Source organism: Mobula birostris, chromosome 13 (assembly GCF_030028105.1).
Source record: "Mobula birostris isolate sMobBir1 chromosome 13, sMobBir1.hap1, whole genome shotgun sequence".
NCBI lineage: Eukaryota > Metazoa > Chordata > Chondrichthyes > Myliobatiformes > Myliobatidae > Mobula > Mobula birostris.
The window spans coordinates 73,062,342-73,088,789 of NC_092382.1; the positions used below are offsets into that span (position 1 = coordinate 73,062,342).

At 45.8% G+C, this 26,448-nt stretch overlaps 1 protein-coding gene across 1 annotated transcript in view; it reads left to right on the forward strand.

Annotated features, from left to right (window-relative positions):
• Positions 1-1,109: 1,109 nt before the first annotated feature.
• Positions 1,110-26,448, forward strand: part of LOC140206980 (NACHT, LRR and PYD domains-containing protein 3-like) — a 41,825-nt gene continuing 16,486 nt past the window's right edge. Inside the window, exons 1-5 of the mRNA XM_072275297.1 lie at positions 1,110-1,187; positions 13,340-13,508; positions 18,561-18,657; positions 22,464-22,823; positions 23,378-23,550. Of these exons, the coding sequence (XP_072131398.1) occupies positions 18,648-18,657; positions 22,464-22,823; positions 23,378-23,550 (543 nt within the window). The 5' untranslated portion in view covers positions 1,110-1,187; positions 13,340-13,508; positions 18,561-18,647. The remainder of the gene's footprint in view (positions 1,188-13,339; positions 13,509-18,560; positions 18,658-22,463; positions 22,824-23,377; positions 23,551-26,448) is intronic.

Genomic DNA, 26,448 nt, shown 5'->3' on the forward strand with positions numbered 1-26,448 from the left:
GTTTCATCGTTCGTCAGTTCAGACAAAGCAGTGAGATCCAGATTTGTGACGCCCCCTCTTTTTTGTGTGGGCAAAAAGTATATTAGGTAAAACAGTATATTAGATAAAACATTAACAGAGTGTAACAAAGGCTTATGGTTACAGAGAAATTTCAATGCAGGTAGACATGATGCAAAGTCACATCCAATTACATTGTGAGGTCAGGAGTCCATTGTATCATGATGAGGAATTTTCAGTTTGCTTATAACAGTAGAATGGGAGCCGTCTTTGAGCCTAGTGGTATGTTTACTGTTGTTGTTTTTTTTTATCTTCAACCCGTTGGGTGGTTGAGAATTGAGAATGTCCAGGGTTCTGGGAATCTTCGATTATATTTCCTGATTCACTGAGGCAGCGGGAAGCATATAGACAGTGGAGTTTCTATAATGTGCTCAGCTGTGTCCATAGATCTATGCTATTTCCTGCAGTCAAACGAAGAATAATAGCCGTAGGAAGTTGTAAAGTATCCGGATGGGATGCTTTCTATGGTACGTTCAGGGGCTAAGGTTACATTCAAACGTTCTTATTGTTTGTTGTAGCTTTGACATTTCAGGTTCACATATATACTGCATATAGTAGTATGTACTATTAATTCAGTATCTGTGTAATGCTGAAGAGCCATCAGTGATTGTTCTCGATCCCTTCTCCCAACTGGTTCTATCTGATCATTCCGTGCCATCTTGTTAAACCTCCTTCCAGCCTGTATCTCACCACGTCAATGATGTATATCTACCATCTTTCTTCTAACCTTTGCCTCATTCTGAAGTATTGTACTGCACTTTTACATCACTGAGCCTTCCAGGAGCTGTGTTTTTTTTTTTTTGTTCGATTAATTGATGTTTACTTGAATACAGCACAAGGCAGGATAAATGCAGCAGCCATTAAACCATTACATTTTAATTTCACCGTTACAAAATGGCTGCAGTGCTTTTTTTTTGTCATTATGAAACACGTAGCATATTATATTGAGTTTGTTATTTCCTTTCGCAATTATTTGCGGTGAGCTACTTCCTCCGTTTCCAGGGCAACAGCCCCCCGGAGCTGCAAGAAGTGTTGCACATGTTTCTCGCTCTGTGATCACCGTTACTTAGCGTAGAGACGGTGACCTCAGGAGCAACTGCAACAGAGTGATAGATGGACGAAAGGATGCTGTGAGTATTGACGGTATGGAATATATTACACCAGGGTCGGAGTGAACTGAAAACTAATAAATTGGTGTGGTGCAGCTGGCATTACACAAACCTGTTAAACAGCTTTGGCCGCCCCAAATATTTTGCAGTCAGATATCATCTGTGCAGTAAAACAAAGAGAGAAAAAAGACAATGTATTTTTGCAGGAATTCTACATTAAGATGGATAGACGATCGTTAGGTTCGTTTCTCCTCAGTTTGTGAATCGGAAATGCTAGGAACACCACGGCAATCGCTGATGCCAAAGTGTCACAGGGCAGTCATTGTGTAGGTTGTAATATTCGGATGGAGTCTTGGAGAATATGGAACGGGCAGTATATCGGTAATTCTATAGCTGGGATTAAAATGTTCACAGTCTGCAGTGATGCTGAAGATCGTGGCGATTGTCTGTCAAACAATTTGTAGTTTTACCAGAACATAACTATTTTGACCGAACTCAATGACAGCAAGCGAAGGGTGATGATTGAAGATGGATTTAGTAAATAGAGGCCTGTGACGAGTGTGATGTGTGTGTCAGTAATGATAGTGGGAGGAAAGAACGCTGTGAGCATTGACGGTATGGAAAGTATTACACCACCTTCTTCTTCTTCTTCTTCTTCTTCTTCTTCTTCTTCTTCTTATTATTATTATTATTATTATTATTCTCCTTCTCCTTCTTCTTCTTCTCCTTCTCCTTCTTCTTCTTCTTCTTCTTCTTCTTCTTCTTCTTCTTCTTCTTCTTCTTCTTCTTCTTCTTCTTCTTCTTCTTCTTCTTCTTCTTCTTCTTCTTCGGATATCCATCCCATAGGATGATGATGGTTCCTTTTAGTCAGTTAGTGGCGTTTATATTCCACTCCTCAGAAAGGAATAGCGTCTGCGTGAATGAGTTTTAGGTCAGTAGAGGGTTGCACAGGTCCAGACCCACCCTGTCGACATCCCCTCCCGGATCCTGCGGCACAGTGGGGTCCAAGACGCCTGGGGGAAGTTCTGTTGCAGTGAATGGCCAGACCAAACTTGGTCTGTATTACACCAGGGTCGGAATGAACTGTTAACCAGCAAATTGGTAGGGGTGGTGATTGCATCTCCACAGATATGTTGAACAGCTTTTGGGTGTCCCAAAATTTTGCAATTTTAATATCTCTGCATTAAAATAGACAAAAAAAAACCACTGTTGCCGGAAATGTAAAGCAAGAAGAAGAAAATGCTGGAATCGCTCAGCAGATCTGCAGCATCTTGGACAGCCCCATATCTGAAACTGGGTGTTCCACCATTTCTCTTTTCACAGATGTAGACTGAATTACTGAGCTCCCAATATCTTATACAGTATTTTACAATTTTACATTAAAAGCATTTCGTCCCAGCCACCCTGAGGAAAAAATGGCAGCCAACAGTGCTGAGCAAATTCTCGCTGACCAATAAGATAGTGAAGAAATGAGATCCGTTTAGCTGCTGGAGACAAGCAGGTTTATCTGCATCCTCTCACAATCTACAGACCGGTGAGCCAGCCTGAGCCCCGACCCAGGCAGAGCTTTGTTAGCTTCCAGTTCCACCTTAGTTTGAGAATCAGAAATGGCAGGAAAACCACGGCAAATCGCCGGCTGCAAAACGTCCCTATGATAAGGAGGGCGCTGGGGGCCGACCCAAATGCAAGACACAGACAATGAAGGACTAGGAACAGGACTTGACTAGAGAGCTGGGGAAGAACACAGACTTGGGCTGGGACATTGGCTGGGCAAGCGGGACTAGGACAAGGAAATGGGAACTAGGAGCCTGGGCTTGGACTCAATGCCGGAGAGTGGACAAGGACACAGAACCTGCTCTTGACTCGGGTTCGGACTCCGTAACTAGGCGAGGACATGACGTGGCTACAGGAATGGACATGGCTTGGCTTCTTCATGGCTTGGCTTCTTCGAGGCGAGGACATGACGAGGCTTCGGCTCGGACTCCGAGCCAGGGACTGGGCAAGGACCAAGAACCTATGCCTTGACTTGGGCTCGGACTCTGGAACTAAGCGAGGCTACAGGACGGAACGAGAGACTCCTTTCAAGACGAGGGAACTCCAGTACAGGACGAGGAGACTCCAGCACAGGACGAGGAACATGGGGAGGACGGGGCACATGGACAAGACGAGAACACGAAGCCTTGACTTGGTACTCAGGAACAGCCGAGCCTTGGACCTGGGACAACAGGAACCTCTGAACCCTGGACTTGGGACGACAGAAACGCAAAACATAGAGCACGGGAAGACGGATGATTTTCATTCCAGGACGAGGGAGATGTCCTCCTTTTTTAAACAAAGGGGCTTCCCTTCCTCCACCATCAACTCTGCTCTCAAGCACATCTCTCCCATTTCATTCACATCTACTCGCGCCCCATCCTCCCGCCACCCCACTAGGAATAGGGTTCCCCTAGTCCTCACCTACCACCCCACCAACCTCCGGGTCCAGCATATTATTCTCCGTAACTTCCGCCACCTTCAACGGGAACCCACCACTAAGCACATCTTTCCCTCCACCCACCCTTTCTGCTTTCCGCAGGGATCGCTCCCTAGGCGACTCCCTTGGCCAATCGTCCCTCCCCTCCCTCCCCACCGATCTCCTTCTTGGCACTTATCCTTGTAAGCGGAACAAGTGCCCTTACACTTCCTCCCTTACCACCATTCAGGGCTCCAGGCAGTCCTTCCAGGTGAGGCGACACTTCAGCTGTGAGTCGGCTGGGGTGATATACTGCGCCCGGTTCTCCCGATGCGACGTTCCATATATTGGCGAGATAAGGCGCAGACTGGGAGACCGTTTCGCTGAACACCTACGCTCTGTCCGCCAGAGAAAGCAGGATCTCCCAGTGGACATACATTTTAATTCCACGTCCCATTCCCATTCTCATATGTCTATGCACGGCCTCCTGTACTGTAAAGATGAAGCCACACTCAGGTTGGAGAAACAACTCCTTATATCCGTCTGGGTAACCTCCAACCTGATGGCATGAACATTGACTTCTCAAACTTCCGTTAAGGTCCCTCCTCCCCCTCGTACCCCATTCGTTGTTTATTTATTCATTATTATATAGTTATATTCTTTTTCTCTCTCTCCTTTTTCTCCCTCTGTCCCTCTCACTATACTCCTTGCCCAACCCCTGGGCTTCACCCCTCCCCCTTTCTTTCTCCCTTGGTCTCCCGTCCCATGATCCTCTCATATCCCTTTTTCCAATCAACTGTCCAGCTCTTGGCTCCATCCCTCCCCCTCCTGTCTTCTCCTGTCATTTTAGATGTCCCCCTCCCCCTCCAACTTTCAAATCCCTTACTCACTCTTCCTTCAGTTAGTCCTGACGAAGGGTCTGGGCCTGAAACGTCGACTGTACCTCTTCCTAGAGATGCTGCCTGGCCTGCTGCGTTCACCAGCAACTTTTAAGTGTGTTATATTGGTGATGACTTTGATTTGTATATTAATGTACATAGCCTGGTTAGCAAGTTGTGAGGCTAAACGAGGGAGTCTTGTGGATATTGCAATATGTTGGAATGTATTTGAAAGAGATGTTTGTCAGTTATGGAGATAGAACCGAGAGAAAGTAAATGGTTTGCAACTTGGACAAGTGAAAGATGGTGCATTTTGGACAGTAAACATGGTGGGCCTGATATGCTGAATGGCGGATCACCAAGTGTGGTGGCACAGAGCGAACTGGGATTACAAGGGTAAAGTTCGCTGAAAGCAGATCTACAGATATAGAGGGTGGAAAAGCAGGCTTTAATCATGCTGGCCTTCATCAGTCAGGCATTGAGTTTTGGATTACAGACATTACATTGTAGTTATACAAATAGCTGGTGAGGCTACAACGAGTATTCTGTACAGTTGTGATCACCCTATTGTATGAAAGATATTATCGAGCTGGAGAGGGCGCAGAAGAGATTGATGACGATGCTGCCTGGACTAGAGGGCCGTGTCATAGGGAGAGGTTGGCCGAGCTGGATCTTTATTCCAGAGAAGCAGAGGAGAATTTGGGTGACACTATAGGTTTATAAAATCAAGAAGGAGAAAGAAGTCGATAACCATCCCCTTTGTCTTGTTGACATTGGGAAAGTGGTTATTTGACTGGCTCCAGGCCTTAAGCTGTTTTCTCTGCCTGACATATCATTATTGTCACTGATGTGCCGCACCACAATCTGCCTTCGGGGAAAGTTTTCAATGTGGTTATTGTGTGTTTGGCCATTCAGACGTGTGTGAGCAGAGTGTACAACACGCAGCCGAGTTCACGGTAATGGGAATGGACGAGCGGTGCAACCTGACTGGCTGCGGTCTGTTGTCCAGGAAGCCCAAGGTGTGTTTAGATGGCTGACAAGGGATTTGTTCACCAATGTCTGTGGGACAATAGTGTTACCTGCCGAACTGAAGCTCAGAAACAACGTTCTGACACAAGTGTCCCTATTTTCTATGTGTGTCAGGCCAAGGGGAATGACAGATGCTGCGGCATCTGCCCTGCAGTGATTCGGTAGGTCAACTTATTGGTGAGCGCCCAGTGAGCAAGGATTGGAGTTTCTGATGTGTGCCGTTATCAGCCGTTCAAAGCACGCCATGCAGGTCCACCGGGCAGGAGTCGTTTTGTTCTGAATGTGTAGAGTTCGTTGGTACAGGGAGGATGGCGGCTGATTTGAAGCATGTGGGAACAGCAGCCTGGACGAGTGAATTGTTGACGATGAAGACATGAATGCGCTGATGTGCACACTGTATGCGAGCTCAGCCTGGATGGTTTCTGTCCCAACACCTCTGCAGATTCCTTATTTACGTCTGGTGTTACAGACATTGATTGCTCAGCTGTCGGGGGTGGGGGGGGTGTGCGGGGGGAGTTAGTTTTTTGTGGCTGGCTTGTATTGCATGTCTCGAAGCAGTGTTCAGAGCGCCAGGGAGGACAACGTCACTGGTACAGTCAAGTCTATTTTTTCCCTCACGTAGTCTGTCAAGTCCTTGATGCCCAGCCTCATACACCAGGCTGGACGGCGGAGAATCCACTAAGGCGTTCCCAGTCACCAGTGTCGTCAAACAGGGCTGTGTGCTCGCACCCACACTGTTCAGCATGATGTTTACTGCTATGCTGAATGATGTCTTCCAGGACAGTGATGCTGGAATCAGCCTCAAGTACAGAGTGGATGGGAAGCTCTTCAACCTGAGGAGACTTCAAGCTATTATCAAAGTGAAGTAGACTGTTCTGAGAGACTTCCTCTTTGTCAATGACTGCGCCCTGTATGCCGGCTCGGAGCCAGAGATGCAAGTCAATATGTACAAATTCTCCACGGCTTGTGACAACTTTGGACTCACCATCAATATCAAAAAGGCCGAAATCATGCACCAGCCTGCCCCTCATGCACAGTGCACAGAACCGAAAATCATAGTCAAAGGACAGAAACTACAGGCAGTGCACCAGTTTACTGACCTTGGCAGCACCCTGTCGCGACCAGTGACTATTGATACAGAAGTTAACTGCAGAATAGCGAAGGCAAGTTCTGCTTTCGGTAGACTGCGCTCCACTCTATGGGGACGTCGAGTAATCAGTCCAGCAACAAAACTGAAGGTCTACAGAGCAGTGGTACTCACTACCCTCCTGTATACCCGTGAAACATGGACTGTGTATCGAAGGAACGCAAGACAGCTCATCCATTTCCACATGACCTGTCTTTGCAGAATATTACGCATTAGATGGCAAGACAATGTACCAGACACTGAAGTTCTCTTTAGTGCAAGTCTACCATCAGTGTAAACACTGCTGATGAGAGTATAGACCCGGTGGGCAGGTTATTCATCCGTAAGCCGGACGAGCCGGACGAGCTCCTTTTGGGAACTCGCTGCTGGATGACGCTCTCATGGAGGGCAGAAGAAACGTTACAAAGACACACTAAAGGCCTCCTTGAAGTGGCTTGACATAGACACGACCTCCTGGGAAACGCTGGCACAAAACAGCCCGACCTAGCGCGGCCGCGTCAACAAGGGCTGTCAAGCTTACGAAGCAAGGCGCATTGCTGAAGGACAACATAAGCGGGAGCTGCGCAAGTCCAGAGCTACTAGCGAAACTACATGTGCCAGGACATTCCGTTCCCGACTTGGCCTGATCAGTCACCTTCAGACACACGGAATCCAGTCTCAAAATGACTAATGATGTCGAGGTCTTCATCGACGACGATGGACCAAATACATACACCAGGGCTCGTTTCCCAGGGTTGTGGAGTCCGATGAAGGCACCTGAGAGATGAAGGTTCAATGTAGTATTTAAGAGATGTTTGAGCAGGTAGATAGGTGAGGGAGGTATAGAGGGCTATGGTCCGGATGCAGGAGGATGGGACGAGACCGAACATGGCACGGACTGGATGGGCTAATAGGAATATGTAACTGGCAGTGATTGTGCTTCGGTCTACGTTGGTGCCTTCACTGATGCTGCGGGATGTTCCTCCTTCAGCAAAGAAGCAGACGTCTCCGGGGGCTGGATATTGGTAGCGTGAATCTCTCGGTGTGAGATGTGGGAACACCCAGCGTCAGATGTGGAAGAGATGTGCGAGGCTCTCGGTGTGGGCTGTGACCCTCCGAGGTTGGATTCGGGAATAGAAACATAGAAACATAGAAAATAGGTGCAGGAGTAGGCCATTCGGCCCTTCGAGCCTGCACCGCCATTTATTATGATCATGGCTGATCATCCAACTCAGAACACCGCCCCAGCCTTCCCTCCATAGCCCCTGATCCCCGTAGCCACAAGGGCCATATCTAACTCCCTCTTAAATATAGCCAATGAACTGGCCTCAACTGTTTCCTGTGGCAGAGAATTCCACAGATTCACCACTCTCTGTGTGAAGAAGTTTTTCCTAATCTCGGTCCTAAAAGGCTTCCCCTCTATCCTCAAACTGTGACCCCTCGTTCTGGACTTCCCCAACATCGGGAACAATCTTCCTGCATCTAGCCTGTCCAATCCCTTTAGGATCTTACACGTTTCAATCAGATCCCCTCTCAATCTTCTAAATTCCAACGAGTACAAGCCCAGTTCATCCAGTCTTTCTTCATATGAAAGTCCTGCCATCCCAGGAATCAATCTGGTGAACCTTCTCTGTTCTCCCTCTATGGCAAGGATGTCTTTCCTCAGATTAGGGGACCAAAACTGCACACAATACTCCAGGTGTGGTCTCACCAAGGCCTTGTACAACTGCAGTAGTACCTCCCTGCTCCTGTACTCAAATCCTCTCGCTATAAATGCCAGCATGCCATTCGCCTTTTTCACCGCCTGCTGTACCTGGATGCCCACTTTCAATGACTGGTGTATAATGACACCCAGGTCTCGTTGCACCTCCCATTTTCCCAATCGGCCACCATTCAGATAATAATCTGTTTTCCTATTTTTGCCACCGAAGTGGATAACTTCACATTTATCCACATTAAATTGCATCTGCCATGAATTTGCCCACTCACCCAACATATCCAAGTCACCCTGCATCCTCTTAGCATCCTCCTCACAGCTAACACTGCCGCCCAGCTTCGTGTCATCCGAAAACTTGGAGATGCTGAATTTAATTCCCTCATCCAAGTCATTAATATATATTGTAAACAACTGGGGTCCCAGCTCTGAGCCTTGCGGTACCCCACTAGTCACCGCCTGCCATTCTGAAAAGGTCCCGTTTATTCCCACTCTTTGCTTCCTGTCTGCTAACCAACTCTCCACCCACACCAATACCTTACCCCCAATACCGTGTGCCTTAAGTTTGCACACTAATCTCCTGTGTGGGACCTTGTCAAAAGCCTTCTGAAAATCCAAATATACCACATCCACTGGTTCTCCCCTATCCACTCTACTAGTTACTTCCTCAAAAAATTCTATGAGATTCGTCAGACATGATTTTCCTTTCACAAATCCATGCTGACTTTGTCCGATCATTTCACCGCTTTCCAAATGTGCTGTTATCACATCCTTGATAACTGACTCCAGCAGTTTCCCCACCACCGACGTTAGGCTAACCAATCTATAATTCCCCGGTTTCTCTCTCTCTCCTTTTTTAAAAAAGTGGAGTTACATTAGCCACCCTCCAATCCTCAGGAACTAGTCCAGAATCTAACGAGTTTTGAAAAATTATCACTAATGCATCCACTATTTCTTGGGCTACTTCCTTAAGCACCCAGGGATGCAGACCATCTGGCCCTGGGGATTTATCTGCCTTCAATCCCTTCAATTTACCTAAAACCACTTCCCTACTAACATGTATTTCGCTCAGTTCCTCCATCTCACTGGACCCTCTGTCCCCTACTATTTCTGGAAGATTATTTATGTCCTCCTTAGTGAAGACAGAACCAAAGTAATTATTCCATTGGTCTGCCATGTCCTTGCTCCCCATAATCAATTCACCTGTTTCTGTCTGCAGGGGACCTACATTTGTCTTTACCAGTCTTTTCCTTTTTACATATCTATAAAAGCTTTTACAGTCCGTTTTTATGTTGCCTGCCAGTTTTCTCTCATAATCATTTTTCCCCTTCCTAATTAAGCCCTTTGTCCTCCTCTGCTGAACTCTGAATTTCTCCCAGTCCTCAGGTGAGCCACTTTCTCTGGCTAATTTGTATGCTTCTTCTTTGGAATTGATACTATCCCTAATTTCTCTTGTCAGCCACGGGTGCACTACCTTCCTTGATTTATTCTTTTGCCAAACTGGAATGAACATTTGTTGCAGTTCATCCATGCAACCTTTAAATGCTTGCCATTGCATATCCATCGTCAATCCTTTAAGTGTCATTTTCCAGTCTATCTTAGCTAATTCACTTCTCATACCTTCAAAGTTACCCCTCTTTAAATTCAGAACCTTTGTTTCTGAATTAACTATGTCACTCTCCATCTTAATGAAGAATTCCACCATATTATGGTCACTCTTACCCAAGGGGCCTCTCACAACAAGATCGCTAATTAACCCTTCCTCATTGCTCAAAACCCAGTCCAGAATAGCCTGCTCTCTAGTCGGTTCCTCGACATGTTGGTTCAAAAAACCATCCCGCATACATTCCAAGAAATCCTCTTCCTCAGCATCTTTACCAATTTGGTTCACCCAATCTACATGTAGATTGAAATCACCCATTATAACTGCTGTTCCTTTATTGCACACATTTCTAATTTCCTGTTTAATACCATCTCCAACCTCACTACTACTGTTAGGTGGCCTGTACACAACTCCCACCAGCGTCTTCTGCCCCTTAGTGTTACGCAGCTCCACCCATACCGATTCCACATCTTCCCGGCTTATGTCCTATTGTGTTAATCTCTTCTTTGACCAGCAACGCCACCCCATCTCCCCTTCCTTCATGTCTATCCCTCCTGAATATCGAATATCCCTGAACGTTGAGCTCCCATCCCTGGTCACCCTGGAGCCATGTCTCTGTGATCCCAACTATATCATAATCATTAATAACAATCAGCACTTTCAATTCATCCACCTTATACGAATGCTCCTTGCATTGACACACAAAGCCTTCAGGCGCTCTTTTACAACTCTCTTAGCCCTTATACAATTATACTGAAAAGTGGCCCTTTTTAATGCTTGCCCTTGATTTGTCGGCCTGCCACTTTTACTTTTCTCCATAGTACTTTTTGTTTCTACCCTCACTTTACACCCCTCTGCCTCTCTGCACTGGTTCCCATCCCCCTGTAGTGAACTAACCTCCTCACGCCTAGCCTCTTTAATTTGATTCCCACCCCCCAACCATTCTAGTTTAAAGTCACCTCAGCAGCCCCCGCTAATCTCCCTGCCAGGATATTGGTCCCCCTAGGATTCAAGTGCAACCCGTCCTTTTTGTACAGGTCACGCCTGCGCCAAAAGAGGTCCCAATGATCCAAAAACTTGAATCCCTGCCCCCTGCTCCAATCCCTCAGCCACGCATTTATCCTCCACCTCATCGCATTCCTACTCTCACTGTCGCGTGGCACAGGCAGTAATCCCGAGATTACTACCTTTGCGGTCCTTTTTCTCAACTCCCTTCCTAGCTCCCTATATTCTCCTTTCAGGACCTCATCCCTTTTCCTACCTATGTCATTGGTACCTATATGTACCACGACCTCTGGCTCCTCACCCTCCAACTTCAGGATATCTTGGACACGATCAGAAATATCCCGGACCCTGGCACCAGGGAGGCAAACTACCATCCGGGTCTCTGGACTGCGTCCACAGAATCGCCTATCTGACCCTCTTACTATCGAGTCCCCTATCACAACTGCCCTCCTCTTCCTTGCCCTACCCTTCTGAGCTACAGGGCCAGACTCGCATGTTTTGACCCAGATAAAATGCATCAGGGGATCAAGTTGTCTGGGTTTATGAGATGTTCAGCGAGTATTTCTGTTCTGGGTTCAGATATTTGGTTCTGCACTTCCTTTGGAAGCAAAGCAGGGAATGAATTCCCATTCCATCCCTCACAAGGAGAGGCTGTGATTAAATGCGCTGTTTTGTGTTTGCACCAGTAGAAATAGACCGGGGTTTCAGAATTCAATTCACGTTTGGAAATTCCCCTCACTGCCACCTGTCTATCTGCCAGTGGAAGTCAAAGAGAAACTCCAGATGCTGGAGAGAGAACAGAATATAGCACAGTGCATCACAGGAACAGACGCTTTGGCCACAATGGTGTGCCAAACCAGCTGAAAAGTAAATAAACCCCACTCCCCGCCCAAAAAAAAGAGCTAATGACTCCTACCTACACAATGTCCATATCCTCTCAATCTTCCTCACACCCATGGGGCTATCGAAACATCTCTTAAAACCCTCCAGTGTATTTGCTTCCATCACCATAACAGACAGAGCATTCCAGGCATCCACACCTCTCTGATGTAAAACAACTTACCCTTACATTTCCTTCGCACCTACTCCCTCACACCTTCATTGCATGTCCTCTGGTATTAGACATTTCTACACAAAAAAATGATGCTCCCTGTCTACTCTATCTATGTCTTTCATAATCTTATAAACCTCTATCAGATCTTCCCTCAGTCCACACCGCTACATGGAGAACAACCCATGACTTTCCACTAAAAACTGTATGATGTTTGATCCGTTCTGACGAAAGATTAGGAAACCGAATCGCTAGTATTTTTCCTCTCCCACACAGCTGTTCCTTACCAGCTGAGCGTTTCTAGTGATTCCAGTTACTCTTTATTACATTCACCCTGGAACATTATAAATCTCCTGCGAGTGGACCAGTGCACCTGCGCTCGTTTTGTGAGAGTTGATAGAAGAGGAAGGAAACCAGAGCTTTTCCCAGTACATTATCCTGGTACATATCGTCCTGTTTTCCCTGGAAATGTATTCAGTACAGTTGTTGCTAACAAGCTTCACAAAAATAATGTGAGGAATGATAAGCATTATGCATGAGGAGCATTTGATGGCCCTGGGCCTGTGTTCAGAGGCGCTTAGAGGGATGGCGATTGAGTGTTGTTGGGGGGAGGTGAAGTTAAGACAGGAGTGATTATTTACACCAACTGAATAACAGCAAGTATGGATGCAGTGGGAATGGAGAAAACGTCTTGATTAGACGGAGAGTTTGGGATCTGAGTGTGCTGCCTCAGAATATGAAGCTTCACTTTAAAACTGAGATGACAGCAATTATTTAGCCAAATGTTGGTTGATCTGTGGAATTTGATGTCATAAAATGTAGTGGAGGCTACCGTTGGGTATATTCATGTTCTGGATTGCTAGATAGGTGAGAGTTATAGCAGGGAAGCAAGAATACGGTGTTGGAAGAAAAAAATCCTCCATGATTGATTATGGAGCAGAATAGAATGACCGTATCCCCTAAATCTACTCCTACGTATTATGACACATATTATACCATGACTGAACGATGACTTATTTGTATCCTATCACAAACAACAGAAAGTCTGCAGATTCTGGAGATCCAAACAACAGACACAAAATGCTGGAGGAACTCAGCAGGCCAGGCAGCGGCTATGGAAGAGAGAAAAGTCGACTTACAGAAGCTGACTGGCCTGATGAGTTCCTCCAGCATTTTGGTTTATAAAATGTGACGGACAGTTACAGATTTCTTCACTCGGATAATTATGTATGAGTTCAAGATTTAAATTTCAATGAGTTTAATGGTTTATTCTCCTTTGTATTAGTAATATGCTTCATTATCTCTCTGTTTAAAGTTAGATCTGGGCTGAGAGAGATATTGGAAGAAACGCCCACGACTGGAAGAAAACCTCAGCTGAAGATGAGGGAACAGCAGCAAGTGAACCAGCTCGATGACTGAGAGCACCAACTGAAGAGAACCATTCTGACTCAGGGTTTCCATTGATTCACTCAGGGGAAAGTTTGGTGAGTCTTATTTACTCAAACTCTAGTCCCTTAGACATTACATTTCTGTACCAAGGCTGGTAGGAAATAGACAATAGACAATAGGTGCAGGGGTAGCCCATTCGGCCCTTCGAGCCAGCAACGCCATTCCCTGTGATCATGGCTGATCATCCACAATCAGTATCCAGTTCCTGCCTTATCCCCACAACCTTTGATTCCACTATCTTTAAGAGCTCTATCCATCTCTTTCTTGGAAGCATCCAGAGACTTGGCCTCCACGGCCTTTTGGGGCAGAGCATTCCATATATCCACCACTCTCTGGGTGAAAAAGTTTTTCCTCAACTCCGTTCTAAATGGCCTACCCCTTATTCTTAAACTGTGGCCTCTGGTTGTGGGCTCACCCATCGGTGGGAACATGCTTCCTGCCTCCAGCGTGTCCAATCCCTTAATAATCTTATATGTTTCAATAAGATCCCCTCTCAGCCTTCTAAATTCCAGAGTATACAAGCCCAGTCTCTCCAATCTTTCGACATATGACAGTTCTGCCATCCTGGGAATTAACCTTGTGAACCTACGCTGCACTCCCTCAATAGCATGAATGTCCTTCCTCAAATTTGGAGATCAAAACTGCACACAGTACTCCAGCTGTAGTCTCACCAGGGCTCTGTACAGCTGCAGAAGGGCCTCTTTGCTCTTATACTCAATTCCCCTTGTTATGAAGGCCAGCATGCCGTTAGCTTTCTTCACTGCCTGCTGTACTTGCATGCTTGCTTTCAATGACTGATGTACAAGAACACCTAGATCTCATTGTACTTCCCCTTTTCCTAACTGGACTCTATTTAGATAATAATCTGCCTCCCTGTTCTTACCACCAAAGTGGATAACCTCACATTTATCCACATTAAACTGCATCTGCCATGCATCTTCCCACTCACCCAGCCTGTCCAAGTCACCCTGCATTCTCATAACAGCATCCTCACGTTTCACACTGCCACCCAGCTTTGTGTCATCGGCAAATTTGCTAATGTTACTTTTAATTCCCTCATCTAAATCATTAATATATATTGTAAACAGCTGCGGTCCAAGCACTGAACCCTGTGGTACCCCACTGGTCACCGCCTGCCATTCCGAATGGGACCCATTAAATGCTACGCTTTGTTTTCTGTCAGCCAGCCAATTTTCAATCCATGTCACTACTCTGCCCCCAATACCATGTGCCCTAATTTTGCCCGCTAATCTCCTATGTGGGACTTTATCAAAGGCTTTCTGAAAGTCCAGGTACATTACATCCACTGGCTCTCCCCTGTCCATTTTCATAGTTACATCCTCAAAAAATTCCAGAAGATTAGCAAGCACGATTTCCCCTTCGTAAATCCATGCTGACTCGGACCGATCCTGTTACTGCTATCCAGATGTGTCGTATTTTCATCTTTTATAATTGACTCCAGCATCTTTCCCACCATCGACGTCAGGCTAACCGGTGGATAATTCCCTGTTTTCTCTCTTCCTCCCTTCCTGAAGAGAGGGACAACATTAGCCTCCCTCCAATCCACGGAACTGATCTTGAATCTATAGAACATTGGAAAATGATTACCAATGCTTCCACGATTTCTAAACCCACCTCCTTAAGTACCCTGGGATGCAGGCCATCAGGTCCTCGGGACTTACCAGCCTTCAGACCCAACAGTTTATCCAACACCATTTCCTGCTCAATATAAATTTCCTTCAGTTCATCCATTACCCTAGGTCTTTTGTCCACTATTATATCTGGGAGATTGTTTGTGTCTTCCCTAGTGAAGTCAGATCCAAAATACTTGTTCAATTTGTCTGCCATTTCCTTGTTCCTTGTGAATAGCTGGAGTGAGACTGAATAATCCTAGAAATAACATGTATGCCTCTATCAGACCTAGCTGCAATCACTCCAGATCTACTAATGTGCTGTCAGTATCAGCTCTGCGAAACCACGCCCATTCCCTCATATTGTTTGCTCATTTCAAACTCTCATCAGTTCTGTTTCCTTGCTATTCTGTGTTAGATCAAAATTATCTCAAAACGCGTTGAGAATTTTTGCCTTTATAAGACACCACAGTTGTTTCCTGCTGTAGTGATTGCACAAATGTGGAATTACCGTGAACTACAGCAGCATGTCATTGATTCCTCTGGCTATTGCAAGCTGCAATGATATACTTGCCCTCCAGTATATCGTCACGCAAGCCTTTGCTAAGGGCAAACACTCTTGAAGCCAAATGTCCCAGCATCGCATTTCACTCAGTAATTTGCATTTACATACGCTGTCATCATCAAACGCTTTTCTACTAATAAATTGTACGTACCTGTGACTAAGCAGAATAACTTCCAATGAAGTTATGTTCCCATTTGACCCTGTACCAAATGCATGGGTTATATCTGTAGTTGAGATGAGCAAATGTTCTTGGAGGCTGGTCAGCTGGAGCTGCGGGGGTCGGCTTAAACTCAGTAGTTGTGGGATGGAAACCAGAGTGTTTGGTCAGATGACAGAACAGTTGAAATAAAGGCAGATGCAATGTTGAGAGAGACTGTGGATGGATCGGTTGTGGGCAGGGCATAATGTAGTCGGTTGGAAATGTGTTTACTTCAATAAAATAAGTATTAAAAATAAGAGTAACTTAGAGCATGGTTCAGTACATGGATGGTACATGTTATAACCATTTCACAGACCTGACTGTTACAAGGGCAGAATTGAAGTTTGATGTTTCAGGTTTTATTTGGGGGGGGGAGTGAAATGGGGAGAATTGTCTTTACTAATTAGGGATGGTATCACAGGTACATAAAGAGAGGACATCCATGTGGGTGAAAGTCCGAAACGGGAAGGGGGATATCATTCTGAAATTATTCTATAGGCCTTCCCCAAAGCCACCGGTATAACGAGAGCAGATAACTTGGCAGTTTTGGGAAAGCTGCAGAAGCAACAAGGTTGTTATCATTGTTGACCTCCACTTTCCTGATGTTGATTCCACTTCCTTGTTCCAAAATGTGTCAATGGGGCAGAGTGCGTTGTGTGTCCAGGAAGGATTCTTGACATAGTTTGTGGATGGGCTAACTGGAGGAGTTGCCGTACTGCATCTAGTATGAGGCAATGATGCTGGTGTGGTGACAGATGTCACGATGGGTGACCTTCTTGAGATAGTGACCACAACATCCCAACTTTTATTATGATCGTGGACAAGGATAGTAGCAGACGATATGAGGCAGTATTTAATTAGTGAGTGGATAATTACAATGGTATTCGGAGCAGTTTAGGAGTGTAAATAGGGAGAACATTTTCAAAGGGAAATGCACAATGAAACTGTGAAGGTTGTTTCAGGAACACTTGTATGCGGTTCGGGGTCGATTTGTTCCACACACAGTTAAAGAATGTTTATATAAACGAACCGTGGTTCACAAGTGATGGGAACATTTGAGCAAGAGGGAAAAGGAAGCATTCTTTAGATTTAGGAAGCAACATTCAATCAAGGCTCTAGAGAATTATAAGGAAGCCTAGAAGGAGCTTAAGAAGTGACTTAGAGGTCAAAGGGAACTTGAGAAGTCGCTGGGAAGTAGGATGAAAGGAAGCCTAAGGCGTTCTACATGTGGGTGAAGAAGAGGAGGGTGAATAGATTGAGGGCAGGATTACACAGGAGCAAAGGTGGAAACGTGCCTGGAGGATGCGGTGATAGGCGAGGTGTTTAATGAATGTTTTGCTTCAGAGTTACCAATGAGATGGAAAGTGATTGCGACGTTAACATAGCAGCATGGCAATATTGAGAAAGAGATGTTGTTCAATCTACCAATATACACCACGTTACTACAGGAAGTGAGGGGGGAAGGTTACGGGGCACTGACAATGATCATTGAATCCACTATGGCCACAGGCATAGTAACACATGATTGGAGACTGTCAAATTATGTTCTGTAATTCAATAAAGCAAATGGGTTTAATCCTGGGGATTATAGACCAGTGAGTGTTACATCGGGGGTAGGCCAACCCTTGGAAGGGATACTTGGGGGCAGCATTTGGAGAAGCATAATTTTACTACGGGTTGCCATTTTGGCTTTTGGAGGGTAAGTGGAAAAAATGGAAGGAGAGGTGCCGGAGCTATTTTTCCACAACATGGCCCAGTCACACACAGAATATAAACCAACATTTGGTTTGACAGATGTGATCAGGAGTTATGGCATTGTGCATGGAAAGTTGTGTTCAACAATACTTTTTAAAGATTTTTGAAGATGATTGTCCATGAGGGTGGGGGAGTGGATGTTGTACATTGAACTCCAGTAAAGCCTTTGGCAAGATACCTCATGACGGCTTGGTCTGGAAGATAAGGTCACATGCAGTACAGAGAGGGAAGGTTAGATGGATTCAAAAATTGCATAGAAGATATCAAGAAAAGAGTGGTGGTTGGAGGTTTCTCCTCCAAATGGAGGCGGGTAACTAGTTGTGTGCCGCAAATCCACAAGTTGGGACATGTGATATTCGCTATTTGATAGCAGTGATTTGAATGCAAGTGCACAAGGCTTGACCAGTAAGTCCGCGGATGACACAAATTTAGTAGATGGTATTCAATGTGAAGCTTATCGTAGTTTATAGGGGATCTGAATGGGCAGAGGAGTGGTAAATAGATTGTAAAACCAACACGAGCAGCAACGGTTTCATGCAGAGGTTGGTGATGATGTCGAGGGACCTGCCAGAGGAATGAGGCAGGCACAATTGTATAATTCTAGAAGCAAATGGGATGTGAAGATGGAATTAAGAGGCCAGGAGGAAAATGGGTCCAATTTAGGAAATTAAGACCATCTCTGTGGGCACTTTGGTCAGCATTGTCTCGATGGGCTGAAGGGTATGTATCTGTGCTCTGTTGCTCTGTGACTCTATCAGTAGGATGCGCCAAATATTACTGAACAGACATACAGACATGGTGTGAGAGTTGATGTTAATAGTGAATGTTTCGCCCCTAAGCGAACTGCTGCTCTGGTACAGAGGATGGCGATACTGTCACATTTGCAAAGCAGTTCTACTCTCTCTGACTCACTGCCCGCTTGTTGTGTGTAATTCAGGGCATCACCAGCAGGTGGAGCTGTTCTGCACCGCGACAAACGTGTAAACAAGACGACGACAATCAACAATCGTCAGTCAGAATCAGAATGGCTACAGGTACGTTCACTGGGATATTTTTCATTAAACTTCTTCCCTGTTGGTGCACAATAGCTCAGATGAAGAAACTTACTCAGGCGCTAACAGGGCAGAGAAAATTTTCATCGAGCAGTGTCATTGATCTCACGGGTAAAGCGGCTTTGTGTAATCGATCTATCCAACAGTTCCAGCGCAGGGACCTGACACTAGTAATGGTCGAATGACTCCACTCACCATGCAAAGCTTCGCCTGAGTGAAAGGAGCCGGAGAACCTGAATCAACAGGTTGAGAGTTAAACACAAACAGGAATGTGACAACTGTTTTTTGTTACGTGAAAGTCCAGGTTCACGGTTTGTTGCTCATCAGAGCCTGTTCAGAGGTAAAAGACATCGCCAACTTTCATTTATAAAATTCAGAGGCAGGTTGTAAGAACACTTCCGGGACTTCAGAGATTGTGTGATAATACAGCATTTCAGGTTTTGTCGGGGAAGCTATCAACTTCCTCCTCGCTGCGCAAAGTAGATGAGGGGAATTTTTAAACTCTGTTTTCTGTAGCCGAGCCGAGAGCATTGCCAGCCTTGGAAATGGCTGAGGATCATGTGACACTTCATTTTAGATAATCCTGGGGTCTCTTCAGTGCATCACTGTCTGGTATGGAGGGGCTACTGCACAGGATCGAAAGAAGCTGCAGAAGGTTGTAAATCTCGTCAGCCCCATCTTGGGTACTAGCCTACCAATTACCCAGGACATCTTCAGGGAGAGGTGCATCAGAAAGGCAGCGTCCATTATTAAGGACCTCCAGCATCCAGGGCATGTCCTTTTCTCACTGTTACCATCAGAAAGCACGTACAGAAGCCTGAAGGCACATACTCAGAGATTCAGGAACTGCTTTTTTCCCTCTGCCATCCGATTCCTAAATGGACGTTGAACCTTTGGACACTACCTTACTTTATTTTTTAATATATAGTCTTTCTGTTTTTGCACGTTTTTTAAAAAAAAAATCTGTTCAGTATACGTAATTTGTTTACTTGTTTGTTTATTATTATTATATTTTCCCCTGCTAGATTGTGTATTTCATTGAACTGCTGCTGCTTCCGTAGGAGGTGTCCTGATACTGTGTAGTGCCCCGGCACTAAGCCTTGATCCCAAACGTGGTACTGGCTCTGTATTCCGTGTACGGGTCCCGGCCCTACGTCCTGTTCCCAAGGAGGTGTCCTGGCTCTGTGTTCCGTGTTCCTGTACTCACGTCCAAGGCTCTGTGTTCCCATACTCAAGTCCGAGGCTCCGTGCTGCTGCACTCAAGTTGAAGTCCAGGCGCCCTGTTCCAGCCCTGCCCAAGTCTGAGATACATGTCCTCATCCAGTCCATGTGCCTCGCCCAGGCCAGCAGTTCCTCGCCCAGCCCGGTGCTGGAGATTCCTCGTCCCGTACTGGAGTACCTCATCCTGTCCTTGCCAAGATCCTAGTCCCGAGTCCTTGCCAAGGTCCTAGTCCCGGGTCCTTGCCAAGATCCTACTCCCGAGTCCTTGTCAAGATCCTAGTGCCGAGTCCTTGCCAAGATCCTAGTCCCGAGTCCTTGCCAAGATCCTAGTCCCGAGTCCTTACCAAGATCCTAGTCCCGATTCCTTGCCAAGATCCTAGTCCCGAGTCCTGGCCAAGATCCTAGTCCCGAGTCCTTGCCAAAATCCTAGTCCCGAGTCCTGGCCACGATCCTAGTCCCGAGTCCCGGCCAAGATCCTAGTCCCGAGTCCTTGCCAAAATCCTAGTCCCGAGTCCTTGCCAAAATCCTTGTCCCGAGTCCTTACCAAGATCCTAGTCCCGGGTCCTTGACACAATCCTAGTCCCGAGTCCTTGCCAAGATCCTAGTCCCGAGTCCTTGTCAAGATCCTAGTCCCGGGTCCTTGCCAAGATCCTAGTCCGGAGTCCTTGCCAAGATCCTAGTCCCGAGTCCTTGCCAAGATCCTAGTCCCGAGTCCTTGCCAAGATCCTAGTCCCGAGTCCTAGCCAAGATCCTAGTCCCGAGTCCTTGCCAAGATCCTAGTCCGGAGTCCTTGCCAAGATCCTAGTCCGGAGTCCTTGCCAAAATCCTAGTGCCGAGTCCTTGCCAAGATCCTAGTCCTGAGTCCTTGCCAAAATCCTAGTCCCGAGTCCTTGCCAAGATCCTAGTCCTGAGTCCTAGCCTAGACCCGGGTTCCGGTTCCGAGTCAAGACCCAGGTTCGAGTCCCAACCAAGACCCAGGTTCCGGGTCCTTGTCCAGACTCTGGTTCCGGAGTTCTGAGTTCCTAGTCCAGTCTCCTTGTTCCTAGTTCCACGTCCGGGTCCCGTGTTTCTAGCCTAGGCCCTGAATCCTAGTCTCGTTCAGGGCCTGTGTCCATCTCCAGCGTCCTTTCTTCCCGATTTCCCTTGCTTTCTGGATAATCTTCGTCCTGCTCCTTGTACTTCAGTGGCTGTTTCTTGCTTTTTTGGCCGCTACCATCACCCTCCTGACTTCAGATTCTGTTTTAATACCCCAGTCCATGTCTGGTCTGTGGCCAAATGGTGAACGTGAATTCTCAATACTTCCCTCTTCAGATGATCTGCTACTTGAATTTAAATTACCTGTATCTCTGATGCGAAATCCGCTTTAACCAATGACCAACTGTCTCTGTCTCTGGTAGGCATTGTCATTGTGCTCAACTCTGTATTCCAGGTGGAGTAAAACAGATATTACAGTGTGGAAACGGGTCCTTTGGCTCAACTAATTCATGCTGTTCTAAATGTCTCTGAGCTTGCCCGATTTCCCAGCAGCTTTTCCCAAATTTCCCTTGCAGACTTCTTCTATCCTTTTTCCCGCCCACATCTTCACAACTTTGTAATTTTGTTTGTGTTTAAAGCCTCCTCTGGCTGCATGTAATTTATACCCATCAGCCGCCACGTGAAAAAAAAAAATGTCCTTTCGGTCTTTTTTAAATTTCTGCCCTCGAGTCTCAGACTCCCCTAACCTAGGAAACAGACTATGACCATCTACCTTATCTGCATTCCTGATTATTTTATGTAGGTGTGTAAGGTTACCCTTCAAGCTCACATGATCCAGGACAAATTTTACCCGAACCATGTAACACAAAAAACAAACAGCCCCATCCAGTAACGTACTTGTCAATCTCCTCTGCACTCTTCCCAGCTGAATCACATCCATTTTGTAGATTAGCAACTGTAAGTGCACATAAAGCTCTCTAAGGGAGACTTTACGTTTAGCTACTAGAACTGCATGCAAGACTGTCCTTTTGCCAATGACTTGTATAGTTGTTACCTGACGATTATCATCCGGGAGACGGGATGGACCCAGGGAACTAGGCATCAATGGCTTCAAGGTTATGGTCAGTCTGTACCCCAGGGGACTGGACATTTTTCGTCTCAAGTCAATGGTCAGTCTGTGACCCAGGGGACAAGACAGTGTGTGACAAAACAAACGCAGATCGTGTGATCTGGAGGATCGGACCATGAGTAATCCAGTGGCTTGTCTGTGAGTGACACAGGTGACTGGACAGTTTATGATCCAGGGAAATTTATGTTTGTGCAAATAATCCCAGTGATAATTCCCGGTATCACCTGAGGCCGTTCCATTAATAACAGCTGGGTATCAGTGTGTTCAGCTAACGCGTAGTCGGGGATTATTATTACTGTGGCTTATCGGGATGGTCCCCTAGCAGGACGTGTGATTCACATTCACCAGCACAGTCTCACTCCAAATCTGGTGAGATAGAGTCTCGGCTCCATTGCGGACACCCATTGTGAATCCTTCTTCGAGTACAAATCACTCTAAACCTGCTATTCATCATTTATTTCAGGTGGGAGGTTAAATCGGGTTCGGACAGTACTCAAGAGGTTCCTACCATTGAAGTTATTGGGGGAAGATGATCGGGACACGGGAAGCAAGGTACCAAAGCAGGGTCGGATTGAGAGCAATGTCCCAATAGAATGTGGTCCGGCCGCAGCGGAAGTGGAGCAAATTCAGCCCAGAGACAGTGACGTCAGGAACACTGATCGGGACCCTGGAACCGGTACAAGTGAGGCGACTGTCTGTCAGCCCAGAGACAGTGACGTCAGGAACACTGATCGGGACCCTGGAACCGGTACAAGTGAGGCGACTGCCTGTCAGCTCGGAGGCTCATTGAACACGGAATTGTCAAGTCCCCAACAAGGGGCAGGTGAGTGAAATATAACCATGATGTGTTCACAAAATGTGACAGGGAGGAGGGAAAATGTGAGGCCTTGTTGGAGGGTTGGTCAGAGAAGAGGGGGAATGTGTGGGTTTGTGTCAAGTGGTTTAGTGAGACACGGGTTAACCCACTGCAGGAAATGTAATACCTACTCTGAGGATTTTCTGGATGTATATTGGAGGAAATGCGGCTGTCCGGGGTATGAATTAAATGACTTGCATTCGCCAAGATGGAGACAGCATCTCTGGGAAAAGAGCATCATTGACAGCCTCAGCAGGTATCGCCCAGCCTAATTTTAAATAACTGGATTGTGTTGGCTGGAGGTGGGTCAGTTTTCCAGTAAAGTTGCCCTTCTGGTGATGTGATGCCCAAAACATTGTTGGATAGGTTTTAAGGTCAGTGTTGGAAATTGGTACAAAATCCGTGTTTGTTGCTGAAGACGGCTGAATATTGAGTTTCAAGACATTATTGATTTGCTGAGTGCTGTGAGAGCCGAGGAGATAAGGAATATTTGAGTTCATGTCTACGTTCTCATTTTATAGTCACAGAGCCAGAGTTTGCAATCTCTGACCTCCTGGCGCAGGGGGGTGAATATCAACTGTACCAACTGACAAAGTTCTACAGGGACAGACTGGAACAAGCGATTGAAGAAAAGGTTGAAAGGCTCGGTTGGATGTTGACAAAGGAGGGACATTTCAGTCGAGAAGAAAATGAGGTGAGTGTATTTCTTGTATTGTCACCGAACTGCTGGTATCTGAGAGAAAAGTGATCAATATTAATCTCCTGCACATTCTAGGAATTCTACGTGACAACAGAGACTTTGATCTCTGACTGTCTCCAGCAGATCTGGTTTCAGCTGTTAAGGCGGGGAGCACTGGGAAGTGCAGAATCAGCGTCACCTTTTCCTCTCACACCTGCTGTATTTATCAGTGTGTTAGAAGTGCAGTAGTTCATATCTGGACTGTTGAAAAGGCATTCAGTCCAAACTTAATTTTGCATCTTATCAGGACCGTCGGTCAAGTTCACCTCAGATCATTAATTCAGTGTGAAAATTAAACTGTCAGATTGTAAATTGGGCCAACTGGCTTCGCTGCGGTACTTGAGGGAGGGAAAACTGCTAACCACAGCTGGTCTGGTCTCCAGCTGAGATCCCGAAAAATGACTGGCTGAGGTCATAGTCATAAAAAGTTAGAGCACATAAACAGGCCCTTTGGCCCATCTATTCCTTGCCGGACTACTGAAACTGCCTATTCCCATTGACCTGCACCGGGCCATGACGCTTTATCATTCATCTATCTATCCAGTCTTCTCTGAACTGCTTGTACAACTTGCGCTGTAAATTCGTTCCACACTCTCGCCACCCTCTGAGTGAAGAAGTTTCCCCTCATGTGCCCCTTGAACTTTTCACCTTTCATCTTTTACTGCTGACCTCTTGTTGTAGTGAGGCATAAAGTCCTAACCTGTTCAATCTTTTCTTATAACTCCGGTCCTTCAGTCCCGGCAAAATCGCTGTAAATTTTCTCGGTACTCTTTCAAACTTCTTTACATCTATCATATAAGTAGGTGATCAGAACTGCACACAATACTCACAATTAGGCCTCAGAAATGTCCTATGCACGTTCAACATCATATCTCACCTTCTGTAGTCGAGATTTTCATTAATGAAGGCTAGTGTGCCAAATACTTTCTTTCCGATTATCTACCTTTGCTGCCATTTTAAAAGAATTATGGACCTGTATTCCCAGATCGTTTTTTTTTTCTACTACACTCCTCTGTGTCCTACTAGTTACTGTATAAGATCGACCCTTCCAAATTGCAACACGTCACACTTGTCTGCATTAAATTGCATCGATCATTTTCAGCCCATTTCTCAGCTGGTTTAGACACCACTGCAAGCTTTGGTAGTCTTCCTCACTCTCCACTACACTAACCCACTCTGGGTGTCATCCGCAAATTTGCTGATCCAATTAACCACACTTTCATTCAAATCATTGATAACGATGACAAACAACAACATAACCAGCACCGATCCCTGTGGCACCGCACGAGTTACAAATTCCCAGTCAGGGATTCAACAGTCTATATCCACTCTGTCTTCTTCCAAAAAGCCAATGTCAAATCCAATTTACCATTTTAAGTTGAATGCTGAACAACTGAACTTTATTGACCACCCTCCTTGGCGGTACCTTGCCAAATGTTGTGCTAAAGTCCATAGAGACAACACCCACTCCTTCGATTCATCAACTTTACCTTCCTGTAAAAACTTTAAGATTGGTTAGACATGAACTATCACGCACAAAGCTGATACCTTATGACCCCAAAAATCAATAGGTGTCCTGAAAGAGCATACATATATATATCAGACGAACGTTTTGGTAAGCTATTTTACACTATTAGCTAGTCTACCTTCATATTTCATGTTTCCTCTACTTAGGGATTTTTAGTTGCTTTATGCTGGTTAGTAAAAGCTTCCCAGGCCTCCAGCTTTCCACGATATTTTGCTATATTCTATGCCCTTTCCTTTGCTGTTGTGCTGGCATTGACTTCCTCATCAGCCACGGTTGATCATCTTCCCTTTGGTATAAATTTCCATCTTTGGGATTATCTACCTCTACCTGCACCTTCCGAATCTCTCCCAGAATCTTCATCCATTTCTGCTTTGCTGTTGCCTCTGCTAGTGTCCTCTTCCAATTTATTTTTGCCCAGCTCCTCTCTCATGCCTCTGTAGTTCCTTTATTCCACAATAATACGGATACAGCTACCTTTCACCTTCTCCCTCTCAAACTGCAGTGTGGGTTCTGCTGTTTTCTGATCACTGCCTCGTAAGCGTTTATTTACCTTAAGTTCCCCAATCAAATCTGGTGCAATACACAACAACGAATCCAGATACGCCTTTCCTATAGTGGGCTGAAACATAAGCTTCTGTCAAAAGCCATCTCTTAGGTACTCTATAAATTCCCTCACTTGGGATTCAGCACTGACCTGATTTTGCAAAGCTTCCTATATATTGAAATTTCCCATGACTATTTTAATATTGAGCACTTTACATGCCTCTTCTCTCTCCCACTGGAATTTGTAGCCCACATCCTGGTGACTGTTCCATCAGGGTCATTTTTCCTATGCAGTTTCTTAACATCTGCATCGTTCAATCAGATGTCACCTCTTTATAAGGACTTTTTATTTTTCTATGACAACAGAGTCAACCCAACCCTTTCACCCACCTGCCTATCCTTTCGATTAAATATTTATCCTTGGATGTAAGCACCCAAATATGATCTTCTTTCAGCCACGATTCAGTGATGACCACCATCATTTTTTTTTCGCTCTCTCGCTCTCCCCTCTCTTCCTTTCTTGTTGTCACATCTTTTTGATGTAATGTTGCTCATTAGAAATATAGAAAACCTACAGCTCGATGCAGGCCCTCCGGCCGACAGGTTGTGCCGAACATGTCCCTACCTTAGAAGTTACTAGCCTTACCCATAGCCCTCTATATTTCCAAGCTCCATGTACCTATCCAAAAGTCTCTTAAAAGACCCTATCGTATCCGCCTTTACCACCGTTGCCGGCAGCCCATTCCACGCTCACTCATCCCTCTGAGTAAAAACCTTACCCC